The sequence below is a fragment of the Plecotus auritus genome, assembly GCF_963455305.1.
Source record: "Plecotus auritus genome assembly, chromosome: 2".
NCBI classification, from domain to species: domain Eukaryota; kingdom Metazoa; phylum Chordata; class Mammalia; order Chiroptera; family Vespertilionidae; genus Plecotus; species Plecotus auritus.
Window position 1 is genome coordinate 5,899,764 of NC_137771.1, and position 17,064 is coordinate 5,916,827.

The 17,064-nt window shown below is 48.2% G+C and overlaps 2 protein-coding genes across 4 annotated transcripts in view; one reads left to right on the top strand and one right to left on the bottom strand.

The window, feature by feature from the left end:
* Positions 1-430: 430 nt before the first annotated feature.
* DFFA (DNA fragmentation factor subunit alpha) lies at positions 431-10,951 on the bottom strand. The gene is made up of 6 exons (XM_080658015.1): positions 10,732-10,951; positions 9,002-9,163; positions 6,809-6,951; positions 2,899-3,088; positions 2,533-2,684; positions 431-1,765 (listed from the first exon to the last, which is right to left on the bottom strand). Exons 1-6 carry the CDS (start codon positions 10,865-10,867, stop codon positions 1,553-1,555), a joined length of 996 nt encoding a protein of 331 aa, XP_080514141.1. The 5' UTR covers positions 10,868-10,951; the 3' UTR covers positions 431-1,552.
* Positions 10,952-13,042: 2,091 nt separating this feature from the next.
* Positions 13,043-17,064, top strand: part of PEX14 (peroxisomal biogenesis factor 14) — a 134,719-nt gene continuing 130,697 nt past the window's right edge. Inside the window, exon 1 of one of the 3 annotated variants that reach the window (XM_080654616.1) lies at positions 13,043-13,093. In XM_080654616.1, coding sequence (XP_080510742.1) covers positions 13,058-13,093 — 36 coding nt within the window. In that variant the 5' untranslated portion in view covers positions 13,043-13,057. Of the gene's footprint in view, positions 13,094-13,553; positions 13,850-13,911; positions 14,181-17,064 lie in introns of those variants that run through there. The other 2 variants (XM_080654615.1, XM_080654617.1) reach the window with 2 other exon arrangements.

Consider the following 17,064-nt stretch of genomic DNA (forward strand, 5'->3'; position numbering starts at 1 on the left):
GGGATGCGCGTCTTCCAGCAAGCTATAGGACAATTCCACACAGTGGAGAATTGTCCCACATCCATGTGACTTTTGATCGCCATGCTGGGCACTCATAGGGATGAAAACCTGTTCTAAATTATCCTAGCTTAAACTGAATTCTGTTTTACATAGAAATACAAAGTATTTTCCCCAGTTTTGATGTTCCCTGGATCTTTCAAGAATGCAACTACCCTGTAAAAGAGAAGTACAGATGTTATTTGTTCAGAAGGTCACTGACAGGGGAAATCCCAATACAAAGGGCAGTGATGCTTGTGGTATTTGAGTTGACAATCACTACACACCCGTGTCTGGCTGCCTGTCAAGCTCACGGTGATTCAGTGTCCAAGGACAAGCATCTTACAGTGTCATTGTGCCGTCGGTATAGTCATGTCCAGACAGAGACCAGGATCCTGAGATACATGCCATTTTATTGGAAATTCTCCTTTTGTTTCTTACAAAAATACCCCTTATTTGGGGTATTATGTCAGTGCTCTTGAAAGTACACATGTAGGCAGGCTATCAGCCCTGGCTTTCGTTTGAGGGTAATTAAGGAGGCGTAACAAAAGGTGCTATCGGAAAGGCAAGGCGATGGGCTAAGCAGTGAGAACCCAGGGTGAGGCCTTAGGGAAAGGGTGCTGAGTGCAGCGGAGCCCTCCTTAGAGATCACAGAAGGAAAGGTTCTCTGTTCTGTGTGTTCTGCACCCACCCTGGCCCCGGAACTTACTGCTGTATTTTGTCATTGAATAATGAGCCTAAAATAATAATTAGCCAATGTATCTCGTAACAGCATTCTACTTTCCCCTAAGCATGCTTAAAAAAATGAAGTCCCTGATAACCCGTTACCTTTTCCCTGCAGGGAGAGGTACAAAACCTGAAGAGTAAGTTTGCACAGAAAAAGAAGTATGTAAACCAGAAGTCTCCGCTTTGCACCCAGAGAGCCTCAGTCATGTCACGTGGAAATCGATTTAATGACCTCTTACCCCCCCTGCTGATAAAACATATTAGAAAACTGAGAAGGGTTTCAGATACAATTCAACAATACTGAATTGGATATTAGAAATCGCGAGACTCTCCGTGTCCCTAAGGTCTGCAAACTTAATATGTGCCTTTGAACAAATAAAAAAGTTAATTAATTTGAGAAACAAGTTTGTGGCCATAATCAACACTATTGTGCCACCTTCTTTACCATTATTTGTTTAAATTCTGCGTTTCTATCTTTAGAACAGGATGGTGAGTCTGAAGTATGACAATGAAAAAAAACAAGTATGACAATTTCTTTTCACTGTCCTTCGCCATTTAGAATAGAGGACATAGGAACATGTAGAGGAGGTGGGTGTATCGGTGCAGCTACATCATTCAAAATGGGCAGGAGGGCAGGTGCGGAGGTCGGGAACAGTCTTCCAGCCTCTCCCAGGAGACCGTGCTCCAAGGCAGGGGCAGAGTAACACACAGGTAGCTGGAAAGGCTGCAGGGATTTACCGGTAACAAAACCGAGGTCACACGGCTCTCTTTGGCGTATCTGCGGCTACAGCTATGCGGGGTCTTGCCTGGCTCGTTTGGGATTCTGCGGGTCTCCGGGCAGTGAGTCCCTCCGCGCTGAGATGCTCCTGAGAGAGTGCAGACTCTGTACCTGCTGGAGGCGCAGGCTCAGCTCCTGCTCACAGGCCTGTTGAACAGTTTCCGTCTCCTTCACGTCCCAGTGCAGAGCAACGGCCAGGGCCTTGGGGTCTTCCTTGGTGACCAACTGCGGCAAGAATAAGAGCCACTGAGAGCCACGACCTCTGCCCCCTCTCCTGCTGCTCCCACGGCTTCTTTAGGGGAGTGCAGTTGGGCGATTCGCGTTGGTTATGTCCCTGCGGAAATGCCGGGTCTCCTTCACAGTAAGCTGTCCTGGGCCTTCTCTGACCACACCACCAACAGGAAAGGCTCTTTGGGAAGTTTACTTGGAGCCACTACAAAGTCCTCCACTTACAGGAAATGTAGCCACGTTCAAGTCAATCCAGTTTCCTTCCCTTCTAGCTACAGGGCGGAGGTAGTTGGGACAGGGACAAAGGTGAGAGTAAGCAGCAGCCCCCCTGTGATGGGTTCTCTTCGTCAAGCTTTGAGTTCCCTGGTCTTAGGGCCGGCGCAGGGCGGCCCCTCGAGTGTGCCTTTCCCTGGGATCGTGTATGTGCGACTGCCTGCGACCCCTCTGTAACCACGGACAGTGCGGAAGCCGGGGCAGAAGCTGAGCCTGCTGTTCCTCCCTATCAGGCTTCCTCACCTCATTGCCCACTTTGGATCAGAAAGTAATGTTTGATGACCTGTGGGAGTGCATCCACTTTGTGCAAGCCATTCTGATTGGGATTACATGCGATGTTTGCAAAGGCTCTGGCATATAATAGGCAACCTGGCAGCTAAGACTCAGGGTCTGCAGAGGTGAAAAACATCCCCCACAAGCCTCTGCAGGGCTATGCTACACCTCCAGGGGGAGCCGCTCTCTGTAGGTCAGGCTCCCAGCTTCTCGCCCACCTCCAAGTCCTGGCTGGACAAACTCAGCTCGGGAGCGGGCTTCTCCTTCAGTGCGGTGAGGATCTGGCTAGAAAGGGCAGTTTCGGAGGAGTGCTCTCTGCTCAGACCCGTGTCCACGGCATCCCTCTCGTCACCGAAGCCAGCTTGGGACTCTGCAAAGCAGACGTGAGATGGAGATCAGCACTGTGCGTGAACACAGCCCACACACCGCCAGCCAGAGGAATCAGGGCAGGACGGAAACGTCATTTCAAGATGCCAGCAGCTGTGGCTTCCCTGCTGTGGGCTACGTCACAATTGGTTCTCTCTCAAGGAAAGGCTCTACGGCACCCAGTTCCCGGTGTAACTCCCCCAGCCGGTGAGGCCTACCTGGCTGCTTTGACAAGATGCTGCCCTCCTTCTCCAAAGCCCGGAGGTAGAGCTCCAGGAGCTGCTTGGACTGACGGGCTTCCTCTCTCTGGTCCAGCACCTGCTGGAGGGTGTTCTGGAGCCCCTGGACTGTGACACAACTTTGGCACAGTTCCTGAGCCAGGTCTGAACAGGGAACATCGATGAGCACCTAACAAACAAATACAGACTTTAAGAAACATACAAGCACTTTCTCTCTTTTTCTTTTTTTAAAGAATAGTTTATTGCTTTTTTAGAGAGAGAGGAAGCGAAGAGAGAGGGAGAGAGAAACATGGATGTGAGAATGCAACATCGATCAGCTGCCTCCTGCATGCCCTCCCCCAGGGATCCAGCCTGCCACCGAGGCATGTACCCTGATTGGGAATCCAACTGGCAAGCCTTTGGTGCACAAGACAGTGCCAACTGAATCACACCAGGCGGGGCTACAAGTACTTTCTAAGCATGCTCTTATCTCTCTCAAATTCATCAGTTTCACAGACTCATTTAATCTATTTTCCAAAGTTACCTAATGGCTGCTTAGGATTCAAGAGAAAAGCATGCAATGTTTTCAGTTTTCCTCTGGTGAAAAAATTCAGAAAATGACGCCCTAATGCCTCATGAAAAACTAAATAAAATCCTGATATTAAAAAACCCAATTGTACAGAATATAAAGAAGGTATGTGATTATTTATATAATGAATCGATCTCGGGTTATTCTAAGCAAAACTTTTTCTAATCATTTAAACCTTAAACATGTTTATAGCTTTAAAAGACTATTTTAGCCCTAGCTGGTTTGGCTCAGTGGATAGAGCAGTGGTCGGCAAACTCATTAGTCAACAGAGCCAAATATCAACAGTACAACGATGGAAATTTCTTTTGAGAGCCAAATTTTTTAAACTTCAACTTCTTCTAACGCCACTTCTTCAAAATAGACTTGCCCAGGCCGTGGTATTTTGTGGAAGAGCCACACTCAAGGGGCCAAAGAGCTGCATGTGGCTCGCGAGCCGCAGTTTGCCAACCCTGGGGATAGAGCGTCGGCCTGCGGACTGAAAGGTCCCAGGTTCGATTCTGGTCAAGGGCACATGCCCGGGTAGTGGGCTGGACCCCCAGTAGGGGGCGTGCAGGAGGCAGCCGATCAGTGGTTCTTTTTCATCATTGATGTTTCCATCTCTCTTTCCCTCTCCCTTCCTCTTTGAAATCAATAAAAATATTAAAAAACAATAACAACAAAAAACAAACTCAAGCTTGCTCCTGCCTTCCACCTGCCTGGAACACTCTGGCCCCAGCCTTCCAAGGCTGGCTCCACCCCGTCCTTCAGCTCTCAATTTAATCGCCAGCTCTCAGAAACCTACCAGTGTTTACCAACTACGCTTCTATACACGTGCGTGCAAGTGTGCAAAATGTCCCTGGTGTAAGGTTTTTTGCAGCATTGTCTGATGACAACCGAGACGTCCCACAGCGGGGGAGACTCGTTAAACAAACCACGGTACCTGCATGACATGCAGTACTATGCGGTGGTAAAAAAGAACCAGGATGCCTCTTATATGTTGATCTGGATACTCTCCAAATACTTAGAGTAGATATGCTTCTGTTTGTGTAATATAGGGGAGGAGGAGAAAACACACATATTTATTGTAGGGAGCGGCTCTAGGGTCAAGCCTCGGATATAGCCGCTCCCTACAATTTGTATATAAAATATCTCTGGAATAGGAGGAAACTGACAGGTTGGCTGTCTTCAGGAAGGGAAGCCTGGGTAGCAAAGAGGCAGGAGTCACACTTTCCTGTATACACCCCTTACCCCCCCAGCAGTTTTATTGAGATATAATTTCATACCATACAATTCACCCTCTAAATGTACAATTCAGTGGGTTTTGGAATATTCACAGGATTCTGTAATCATCAGCACAATCATTTTAGAACATTTTCATTCCCCCAAAAAGAAACCCCATACCTATTAGGGGTCACTCCCTATATCTCCTCAAAGCTCCCCACCAACTCCAGCCCTAGGCAACCACTAACCTACTTTCTATCGCTACAGGTTTGTGTATTCTGACCCTTTCTTTATAACTGCTGTCATAAAATATGTGGCCTTTCATGGCTGGCTTCTTTTCCTTAGCACAGTTTCCAGGATTTATCTACGTTGTAGTGTGTATTGACAACTCACTCCTTTTTAAAAAAAATATATTTTATTGATTTTTTACAGCGAGGAAGGGAGAGGGAGAGTTAGAAACATTGATGAGAGAGAAACATCGATCAGCTGCCTCCTGCACACCTCCTGGGGATGTGCCCGCAACCAAGGTACATGCCCTTGACTGGAATCGAACCTGGGACCTTTCAGTTCACAGGCTGATGCTCTATCCACTGAGCCAAACCGGTTAGGGCATAACTCACTCCTTCTTATGGCTGAATAATACTCCATCAGGTGGATCTGTCACGTTATTACTTATTCATCAGCTGGTGGACACGGGCTCTTGTCCCTTTTTAGCTACCTGGATAGCCTTCTATACCTCTTGGGTTTTTAAACATGTGAATGTATTATTTATTCAAAATAAATATATACGTTTACAAATTAACCAAAGGTCACCTCCTTGAAGGGAGCCTTCCCTGACCTCCCAATCTAGAGTAACCCCCTCATTCTGGACACATCGCTCTGTACCATTCATTTCTTGTTTTGTCTGCCTCCCTTCACCAGAATTCAAGTTCCATTAGAACAGCGACTGTGGCTGCCTTGTTCACTACTGGACCCCAGTATACAGAGGCATGCCAGACACAGGGCAGGGACTCAATAAACAGTCTTCTGAGTTAACACACACATTTTCATCTCAACTTTACTGGAGGTAATGCCGGCAGAGAAGCTAAGTTACTGGCTCAAAGTCATAGTGATGGAGCTGGGACTTTAATCGAGCTTCTGCACCTCCACATTCTCTAGCAGAACATCCTAGACCCCCATAGTGGGCCCAATAGGTCTAGGTGGGACCTGAGCATCGGTATTTTTAAAAAGTTCCACAGCCCTAACCGGTGTGGCTCAGTGGATAGAGCGTCAGCTTGCGGACTGAAGGGTCCCAGGTTCGATTCCAGTCAAGGGCATGTACCTTGGTTGCGGGCACATCCCCAGTGGGGAGTGGGCAGGAGGCAGCTGGTCAATGTTTCTCTCTCATCGATGTTTCTAACTCTCTATCCCTCTACCTTCCTCTTTGTAAAAAATTAATAAAATATATTAAATAAATAAATAAATAAATAAATAAAAAGTTCCACAGATGATTCCGGTGCAAGGTGGGAATTGAAAAATTCCTATTCCAGGTGAGCAAATTAGAAAATGAAGAATCTTGGTTGTCATTTAAGAAATATTTAAAAATTAATAAATAAGCCCAGCCCTAGCTGGTTTAGCTCAGTGGATAGAGCATCGGCCTGCAGACTGAAAGGTCCCGGGTTCGATTCTGGTCAAGGGCACATGCCTGAGTTGCGGGCTTGATCTCCAATACAGGGCGTGCAAGAGGCAGCCGATCAATAATTCTCTCTCATCATCGATGTTTCTATCTCTCTCTCCCTCTCCCTTCCTCTCTGAAATCAATAAAAATATATTTAAATAAATAAATAAGCCCAGCTGGTGTGGCTCAGTGGCTGAGCACAGACCCATGAACCAAGAGGTCACCAGTTCAATTCCCGGTCAGGGCACATGCCTGGGATGCAGGCTCAATCCCCAGCAGGAGGGCGTGCAGGAGGCAGCCGATCAAGGATGTTTCTCTAATCGATGTTTCTGAATCTTTTCCCCTCTCCCTTTCTCTCTCATTAATAAATAATAAAAGTATTATGGCAAGACCCATGGAAACTGAGAAACTGTTGTGGGCGGCAGAGGCCAGACGCGTGGCTGTGAGCTGTGGAGGAAGCTTACTTGGAGGTCCTCCTCTGACAGAAGAACGATGCTGGACAGATCTTCTCTCAGCTGCCTGGCCACATTCTTCCACTTCAACTCTGCCCCGCTGTCTGTTTCATCTACATCCACGGACTCCTGGGAAATCCAAGCGGTACCTCCGTCTGACATGTGGGGGAAAAGGCCAGTCACAGTCAGATGAACTGAAAGTATTGTTTCACCTCCCCCCGAACACACACAGCCCTCCAGCATGTCTGCACATCCTTCTGACTGACCATCTGTAATAATAAAAGTGTAATATGCTAATTAGCCCTGAAGACCTTCCGGATGAAGCCCAGGCTGTGAGGGCTGAGGCAAAGGTAGCAGTGGTGGTGGTGGGGTGGGGGGTGGGGATGAGGGAGTAGGGCGTGGGTGGGGGGGGCCCAAGCCCCTTGCACGAATTTCATGCATTGGGCCTCTAGTTTAGAATAATTTCAATGGAGAAGAAAGCACCTTTTCTCAAGGTTATGGGAAAGCCAATCTCCAACTAATTTTCCCTCTTCTTCCATATTTAAAAAATTTTTTTTAATTGATTTCAGAGAGGAAGGGAGAGGGTGAGAGAGGGAGAAACATCAATGATGATAGAAAATCATTGATTGACTGCCTCCTGCATGCCCCCTACTGAGGATCGAGCCTGAAACCCAGGCATGAGCTCTGACTGGGAATTGAACTGATGACCTCTTGGTCATGGGTCGATGCTCAACCACAGAGCCACACCGGCCAGGCTTCACTTTATTTCTGCATGTAACTGCTCTTTATTCGTTTGTGGAAAGTAGCTACTTATACCCCAAGTGTGCTCACACATACTCAGGATCCTATCACACTTCCCCTTGGGTTAGTTTTGGGTCTCTGAGTATACAAAACTCACTATGCCTGTGGATTGGTCTTGCCCTTGATTGGAGGGGCTGCGGCTACTGCTGTCCCTGGGGGACAAAGTTAGCTGGTAGAGCCATTGCTGAAGGTTAGTTCCTCAATTTAGCTGCATGAGGACTTTCCTTAAGCCACTTCTTTAGCTCTTTGATCCTTGCTCATCAATGTTAGTTCCCTTTGCATCCCCGGTGATGACGCTGACAGGTAACGTTTATTGAGCCCTTACTGTGAAAGAATAAAACATTTTTGCTTTTTCAAGCCCCGAGTAAAGAGCAGACAGAGCAAATAGTGCTCTGACAATGGGAACGAGACCCTTAAAGCTGTCCCAGGAAACAGCCCCAGACAGAGCAAATAGTGCTCTGACAGATAAGATATGAGATTACCAGATGGGACTGTTGACTGAAAACTTAAGCCCTGTCATTAAACATGTTATTAACGAGCCCTGTTGGAATTTCCCGGCAGCTTTGTCCTCTCTTCCTCCCTCACATGTGTGACCCCTCCCAATGTGTGATTTTTGCCTTTATAAGCCTGTAAAATTTTCTGCTCGGGGCTCGTCTTCGCTGCTCTAGTGTGAGTTACGAGTCGAGCCCCAGCGCGCTGGAATAAATCCTCTTGCTGTTTGCATCAAGTGACGCCTCCTGCGGTTGATTGGGGTCGCTGTCGATCCGTGGGACAGAGTGAGGGACTCCCTCCGGGGGTCTTTCAACTGTGTGACAGGTAAGATCTAACAGCTTTCTGTCAGAGGTTCTCAACTGGGAGTGATTTTGCTCCCCAGGAGACATTTGACAATGGTCATAACTGGGGTGAGGAGGTGCTACTGGCAAATAGAGGGCAAAGACCAGGGATGCTGCTAAACTTTCTACAATGCACAGGACAGCCCCACAGCAAAGAATTCTCCAGCCCAAAATGTCAGTAGCAGTATTGAGAAACCCTGGTTTAACATGCACTATGTCCTATTCTCCTTCCAACCATCCTAGGAGACAAGTACCATAATTATCATCTCAATTAGGTGCCGAGAAGTTAGGTAATTTGGCCAAGGTCACACGGCTAGCAAATGGCAGAGCCTGGATTCAGATGGGGCAGCCTGACTCTTCCTGTGGCACTGATCGCTCTGCCACACTGCATTTTAGTTGCTGTTGGTCTGTGAGTCACTTGAGAATTGGGCCCATCTTCACCCCCAGACTCAGCACCATATCCGGCATTCCTAGACCGTCAGACAAACAGTAACCAGGAGCCTGAGCAGTAACATGAATCCTGATGGATACCGTATTGCACAGATATTTGTACGCTGCCAGCCTTTCTTACCTGAGTTGTTGTACGCCCACTTCTCATTACCGGCCAATGCCACAAACTTAGTGTTAGAAGGCAGACACAGGAAGTAATCGTCATCATCCACTATGGTGCCATCCTCTGCCAGGACCAAGGTGATTGGTGCCAGGGACTTATCAATGGCCAGGATGTCATAGGCTGAGAGAAAGAAAACATTTGGTGATTGACAAGTATCCATAAAGAAATGACATGTACCCTTTCACTCTCAATTTGTATGCCCCTGGGGCCTAGCAGAGTCCCAGAAGATAATGATAACTACAATAACTACAACTTTAGCAGCACGAATATAACACTTTCATGTGCCTGGTACTGTTCTAAGGGCTGGGCATCTCATAACAATCCCAGAAGGTAGATGCTATTGTTACTGCCATTCTACAGACATCAAACCCAAGGCTCGGAGAAGTTAAGCAGCTTGCCCACGATCACACATTAAATGATGGCACTGGTATTTACACCTGCAGAATCTGGCTCAATTCCTTGTAAACAAGCGGTCTTTCATTCATTTATTCAGTGATCGTCTTAAATTCTTCTGTGTAAAATGTAAAACAGAAAAGTTATGCTTTTTGTTCTCTGTAGTATCTTTCTTTGCAGCCTTTATAACCTACAGAAGAGTATAAAGAAGCAGAAACTTGTATCGGTAGCCTAAGATGCTAATGAGACTAGAGTAAGCAGAGAAGTAGCCAAGACTACAAATATCCTCAAGGCAATGTTGTCTACCTCCCAAATGGAGGGGACGCTCCAGAGAACACAGCACTTACTGGGCCTCTGTGCCAACTGCAACCTGGCAGTGAAAGGGCACTCAACTGTACCCTAAAGCCAAAAATAAATAAATACATGTAAAGACATATGGCAAAAGCCGTGGCACTAAAGCATGTATAGTACTTTGGGCTCGGAAAGACTTCTGCATGCCTTCTCTGGGGCCTGATGACCACGGGGCGGGGGGTGGGGCGGGGGTGGGAAGCACTGAATCCTGGCACACACTGGGACTACATGCCTGGGGACCACTCAGACGTTTAGCTGGTAGAATTTCTTTAAACAATTTATTTCTACGGACTAATAACGCTTGTAAATTATTTGCATGTATCCTCTGAGAGTCCTGATAATCCCGGGAAGCAGGGCTGGAAATACTATATCCACTGCCAATGAGCAAACTGAGGGTGGAGAGATGGTGGGTTAGTGCAAGATCAAGTAGCTAGTAGCAACATGGGGCCGGGCTCAGGACTTCTGTCAACTCATCACAACATGCGATTTTTGTCTGGGCCTCCAGAATCGTCGGTAGCAAGCAGCTCCCTCTTTATCGCACAGGTACCTGGCAGAGCTGAGGGTGGAAACCCGCCCCACCCCGCCATGGGCTCACCTTAGAGAGCCCAGTGATAAGAATGCAGTAGGCTGGGATTGGTCTAAAATCTAAATGACTTTAGGCATGGTACCTAAATCGAGTCTGTTTTAATTTGCACAATGCTTCCCGTCTGCCTTTCCACCACGATGAGTTTCGCACGAGATAAGTTAAAGCGCTTGTAAACGCTTCGAAACTTGTAAATCGCTATTCCCACGGGAGTCATTCCTGTCCCAAGGCTCCAAGAGCTTCAAGAATCCCGAGTCGCCTCTCTTCACCCCGCCTTGCCCCCGCCGACATCCTCACCGACCCCGCAACCCCTCAGCCCCGGCCCCCCAAGGCCTCGCCTCGGTCCCCGGTCCGTGCCTACCTTTGCTCCTCAGATCCTCCAGACAGGAGGCCGCCACGCCGTACTGTTCGCGGCTGTGGTTGCGGCGCAGCAGACACGGCTTTAGAGCCTGATTATCGCCGGGTTCCGGATCACTGGCGCCCCAAGACGCCTCCATCCTCTGCCGGAGCGGGACCTGATTGACTCCGGGAAGTCGCTGAGGCTAGTTGCCGGTGTCTTCCACCTACTCCCCTGGCATGCCGGGAGATGTAGTTCTCTCTGTAGCAAATCACGCATGGGACCAAAGGGACGCCGGGAGATGTAGTTCTAATAAATGCTAATCGCGTGCGGCCCCCGGGCCATGCCGGGAGCTGTAGTATCTGGGTGCAAAGCCGACTTGGTTACGTCGCCCAATGCGACCTAGGAAGAGTGTTTTCCTGCCTTATAGTATTTAGTAGTAGCAATCGCGCGTTCAAAATGAGGTCAATAGGGGTTTATTTTGCATTATGGACGATACGCACACATACTCCCTTGAATTGTTAGAGCACTCCTATTTGCATGTATACATGTATAATATGAATACTTTGAGTCTGTCATTGCCCTGTTAATTTGTTCTCCCTTTCTAACCCGAAAAGTTCTGTAAGATGCCCCATCTTTCAGGCTGATCTGAAGGAAGTCAATTTTAAAAATTGATGAAGCAAAAAAAAAAAAAATAAATAAAATGATGAGGCTGTTTCAGTCTTGCTGAAAAACATAACAGAGAAGCATAAGATAATAACACATTTCCGTTCAACTCCCTGCTTCAATCGTGCAACTTGGGTTGGACTCATAACAAAAAGTAAATAGGTAAATATTACAGTCTAAATGAAATCAGAGAGGAAAGTGGAAACGCCAGCCACATCACTGAGATTGTCCAGATGCTGCTTGACAATATATTTGTCCTTGTTCTAATACTGCTATTTACGGAAGAGTCTGTGTGTTTTTCCCATGAAAACACAATCTTTAAGATTGAAATAATAAAAATTTATCAAAAACGGTTCCTTGCTTAAAAGGGGTCCTTTTAGCCCTGCCGGTGTTTCTCAGTGGTTAGAGCGTTGGCCTGTGCACGGAAGGGTCACGGGTTCCATTCTGGACCAGGGCATGTACCTGGGCTGCAGATTCAATCTCTGGCACCAGTGGAGGGTAGGGGGTGGGCGTGCTGGAGGTAACCAATGATGTGTCTTTCTCACAGTGATGTTTTTCTCCCCCTCCTCCTCTCTTTCCTCCCTCTCCCTCCCTTTCTGCCTCCCTTCCACTCAACTACAACAACAACAAAGGGGTCCTTTTATGTAAACAAGAAGTACTTATCAGCCCACATTTATTCAGGGTCAGTCTCGTATTTTGTTTATGAAAGGAAAATGAGATATTATCTAATAAGGTTAGCTATTTAAAAGTGTTTGTTAGAAGGAACTGTTGAGACACTTTAAAAAAATCCTCACCCGAGGATGTTTTCATTGATTTTTTTAGAGAGAGGAAGAGAGAAGAGAGAGGAGAAAACAGAGAGAGAGAGAGAGAGAGAGAGAGAGAGAGAGAGAGAGAGAGAGAGACTCATATCTATCGGTTGATCAAACCCCAAACCCAGGTATGTGCCCTGACGGAATCGAAACCTCAACCTTTTAGTGGACGGGATGACGAGGCAACACATTTGAGTATGTCACAACCCATAAAACACAGCTACATGAACTGATAATTCCAATGTCTGCAACCATTTCGTGTAAATTTTGTATTTACACTCTCCCCTCCAAGAAGCCTCCTGTTGTGTTCTCCTAATAGATCTGCACAATGTCATCAGACTCCCATCTCCAAAATGCTGTAATGTATGTGTGTGTGCGTGTGCGTGTGTGTGTTTGTGTGTGTTTGGCCTGTACTTGGGAGCAGGGGTTGAGTCTTGGATCTTTTTATTTCTAGTGCCTACCAAAGTGCCTGGCAAAAGTAGGCACTCAACAAATGGTACTGAACTGACTCATTAATTTCCAAGTTTCTTCTCATTCATTCATTTATTAAATACTTAGCCAGTCCCTACATGAGCCCAATGCGCTTGTGGGGATGGGCAGAGGTTTAATTCAATAAGAATAATATATATATATATATGCAGATATATGAATATGCATATATGAATGCAAAAAGGACAGACGTCGGATCTTTCTAGAAAGCAGAGACCTGATGACAATTGTGCGAGGTGATTCGACCTGGGAGTTCCCCCCTCCTCCCCGGGTGGCCACCATCGATAAGCTCGGTTCGGCTACTTTAGTCTGGGCGGGAGTGCGAGAGCGAGGGCGCCTGGGAGAAGCCTCGCCCCGCGGCGATTGATTAGTCAGGCCTCAGAAAGATGGCGTCCTCGGAGCAGGCAGAGCAGCCGAGCCAGGTGAGGGGAGTGGGACTGCCCGACCGTGGTGGCGGGGGTCCCCGCTGGAGGGGACGCTCGGTGTGCGGCTGGGAGTCGGGTGGGGACACTGAGCTTCGGAAATCGGGGGCCAGACCTCGCTTGCCCCCTCCCGCCCCGCCCCTCCCCAGGTCCTCGCCGCCCGGCCCCTCCCCCGTGACCCCTCTTTGACCACCTTCCCGAGCCCGGGCTTGGGGCGCCCGCAGGTGCCACTACCCGCCTGCCGGCCCCTGGGGTCTCACTTGCGCTTGGCCGGGCCGGTGGCGGGACCCCTGAGAAGCCCCCAGCGTTGAGCTGCGAGGGCTCCTGCTTGAGGAGTGAGAGGCTCGGTGGTTGTGGCTGTTCCTCGGGGAGGGGCCTGACTCCCCCAGGGCTCGCACCCCCCGCCGCCTCAGCCTCCGGGGTGGCCCCGCTGCCAGCCGCTTCGTCGTTAGTCGCCTTTGCGCTCCCCTCGCCAAGTTGGAGGGTCGGACCCTCGCAGTGCGTTGGTGGCAAGGGGACTGACTCCATGTAAACAGACGCCACCACGCTTTCTGCTGAGGACCCGTCCTCGCTTCCCAGAGTTTGGTTTCTCGACCAAGAGCTCCGGTCTAGCTGTTCGGCCACAGGTTCAGCCACACCTCATCCAGTGAGGGGACCCCGAGGACCAGCGCTCATGCCCGAGTCGCTGTCGGGAAGCAGTGGGTGATGCGGCCTCCGCAGGGGTTGGCAGTCCGCGGTGGAGTGGCTGGGCCGGGGGTAAGCGGCACCTTACCTTTCCTGAGTGTGTGCTGGCATGCCGAGGACAAATGACGTTTATTATCTCGTTTGATGCTCATTAGAACCCCTGTGAAGTACAGGCTATTAACCACCATTTTGCAGAAGTGGATCTTAAGGGTCTGTAACATGACCTTAGTCGTCCGCCTGATGGAGCCTGGACTTACAGCCAGGTGTGCACGACTCCACCAGTCAGCCAGACGCGTGTGAATTTAGTTGGAATTAGACAGAGGAAGAAGAAAATGGTTTCAGCCCGGACCTCCTCACTCATCTCTCACCTCCAAACACCTGTGGACTTCTCGGCAGCCTGCTGGTATTTCGCTTCCTTCCTAGGCAGAACGACACCCCTCAGTGTTTCTTACTGTTTTATTCTTCACGATAAGTTTATTGTAGGAGTTGCACTTGGAGGAGTTGAGTGTTCCCCAGACCAGCTCCGTTAGAGGAGTGAGTGGTCAGAAAGATGTCTGGATGGTAAAACATGGGAAGTAATTAAGGCTGATTCTGGCCTTCTCACTGCCGGAAAATTCTGGAGTGTGAGGCGGGTCCTGCGAGAAGGGCCCTCCTTTCTTGCCTTACCCCATATAGCTCGCTGAACGGCCGAGGCTCCTCGGAATCTGGGCTTCTCCGAACTGTTAAACGTTAGGAATGCCCACAGGCCGGGATGAAAGGGTACCTTCAGTCCCTGAACATCTATTTCCTAGTGCTGTGAACATTACTGAAAATCTTGCCACCTGGAGCCATTGTAGGACCCAGATGTTTCTTGGGTTCTGGAAATTGCCCCCCCCCCCCCCACCAATGTGGAAAGGCTCTGAGGTCCTTTAAGGGGACGTGGCCAGGTTTGTTTGGTTTTCAACTCTGCTTCTCCTTTGCCCTCTTTTCCAAAGTTGGTAGAGATGGGATTGCATCAGAATATGCTGGCAGCCTGGAGAAAAACTGGAACTCTTCATGCCAGATCCTCTCACTAACAATAAGCTGCAAAAGCACACTTTTTAAGCGAACCAACTCTTTTTACCGTTTATTGATTTTTAGAGAGAGAGGAAGGGAGAAGAGAGAAACATCGATGTGAGAGCATAACATCAATCAGTTGCCTCCTTTATGACCTGGGGGCCAAGCCCTTAATCTTGGCAAGTGCCCTGATCGGAACCAAACCGGCAAGTCTTCGGTGCATGGGACAACGCCCACTGAGTGACCAGGCTGCAGGCGCCATTTCATTCTTAAGTCCTGGTCAACCTGTCTTCTTTTTCTCTAGTTCAAGCAGAGTGGAATTGAAAGATCTGTGTGGAGAATTCCCCCAAACTGGGTTTGTCTGTGGGAAGAGCTGCATTACTCCTGTGGGGCGGAGCCAGTGTTCTGTCTCTCCTAGAAAACTGGTTACTTGTCTTTGTGGAATCAGTATCTCATTTTGAAAGATGAGGAGTGAGTAACCAACTCTTTCTTCCTTAACAGGCAATGTAGAGCGGCGGTTAACAGTATGAGCTCTGAAGCCATCCCCACTGGCTTAGAATCCTAGCCCCCCTATTACCAGCGGGGTGATCTTAGATAAATTACTTAATTTTTCTGGCCTTAGATCCCCCATCTGTAAAATGAGAATGAAACGAGTGCCTGTCGCATGGGTTGTCCTTGAGGGTTAAGTAAGTTAACTTATTTTAGAGCAGTGCCTGACCTAGTGTCTTATCTATTACTAGAGGCCCGGTGCACGAAATTCGTGCACTGGGGGCAGGGGGAGGTCCCTCAGCCTGGCCTGTGCCCTCAAGCCGTCAGTCAGACATCCTCAGTGTTGCTGTGGAGGCAGGAGAAGCTCCTGCCACACCACTGCCGCTGCGCTCGCCAACCGTGAGCCCAGCTTCTGTCTGAGTGGTGCTCCCCCTGTGGGAGCTCACTGACCACCAGGGGGCAGCGCCTGCATTGAGCATCTGCCCCCTGGTGGTCAGTGCACGTTATAGCGACCGGTCATTCCGCCATTCTGTCAATTTGCATATTAGCCTGTTATTATATAGGATTATTCCATTCACTAAACTGCATTTTCATTCACAAATGATCTAAAGCTTTCCTCAAGCCCTATTATCATGTCTTTTAGGGTATGATTTTTCATGTTGTCCACTAAAGTTCTTTTATTTATTCTGAAGTAATTTCCTTGAAATTTAAAGCCACACCCCAAATGCTGGTATTTATCTTAGCTGTTCTTTGTGACTTTTAGATTTCAGTGACATACTTGCTTTTGCATAATGGCATAGTCATTTTAGCCTGTCTCCAAGATAGTCTGTTGGAATTGCATTTATTGCTTCATTTCCTTGTTCTTTTTTCCCAATGTTACTGTCTGATCTCTGATCAAAGTCCCCTCTAGTCTGTGCATGTCATATGTCATGGCCCATAGGAAGAGGAAATGTTATCCCTATTTCCATACTTTCCCACCAGCTTTTCCGTCTTCAGTGGAGAGAGAGGCTGGTTCAATCTGATTGGCTAATGGTTATTGAGTATTACTACGGAGCATAAATTTCGAATTTTTGAGGCTCACTGGACATAGTAAATTTTGGATTGAGAAAACACAGAAGCAGGGAAAGGAGATGAGCCCAGGGAAGACATTATGGAGTGGAATAGCAGGGCCTGTGTCTGACACACCAGTTTGAACCCTAGCACTGTCTAACTACCGAGCATCCGTTTTCTCCTCTGTGAAATGAGAGTAATAGCAGTTACCCTGGAATCACAGATGTAAAGAGCATGTCGTGCCCTGGCCGGGCAGCTCAGTTGGTTAGAGCAGTTGCACCAGCGGGTGGTCTGTGAGTCTGAAAGGTTGGCAGCCGCTGGTTAGAGCATCATCCGGATACGCTAAGGTTAACGGTTTTGATCTCCTGGCCAGGCTACATACAAGATTCAACCAATGGCCCTAGCCGGTTTGGCTCAATGGATAGAGCATTGGCCTGGGTTCGATTCCGGTCAAGGGCACGTACCTTGGTTGCAGGAGGCAACCAATCGATGTGTTTCTCTCACATCGATGTTTCTCTCTGTCTTTCCCTCTCTCTTCCACTCTTCTAAAAATCAATGGAAAAATAACCTTGGGTGAGGATTAATAAAAAAAATATCAACCAATGAATGCATCTATAACTGGAACAACAAATCAATGTTTCCCTCCTTTTCCCTTCCTCTCACTCACTAAAGTCAATAAATAATAATAAAAATAAAAAAGCATGTTGTGCATA

Coding starts and splice junctions, on each gene's coding strand:
- DFFA (XM_080658015.1), bottom strand. CDS start 10,867: ATGGAGGCGTCTTGGGGCGCCAGTGATCCGGAACCCGGCGATAATCAG. Junction 9,164..10,731: donor GGAGGATCTGAGGAGCAAAG/GTAGGCACGGAC, acceptor TCTTTCTCTCAG/CCTATGACATCCTGGCCATT. Junction 2,685..2,898: donor CATCTTGTCAAAGCAGCCAG/GTAGGCCTCACC, acceptor TCTGCTTTGCAG/AGTCCCAAGCTGGCTTCGGT.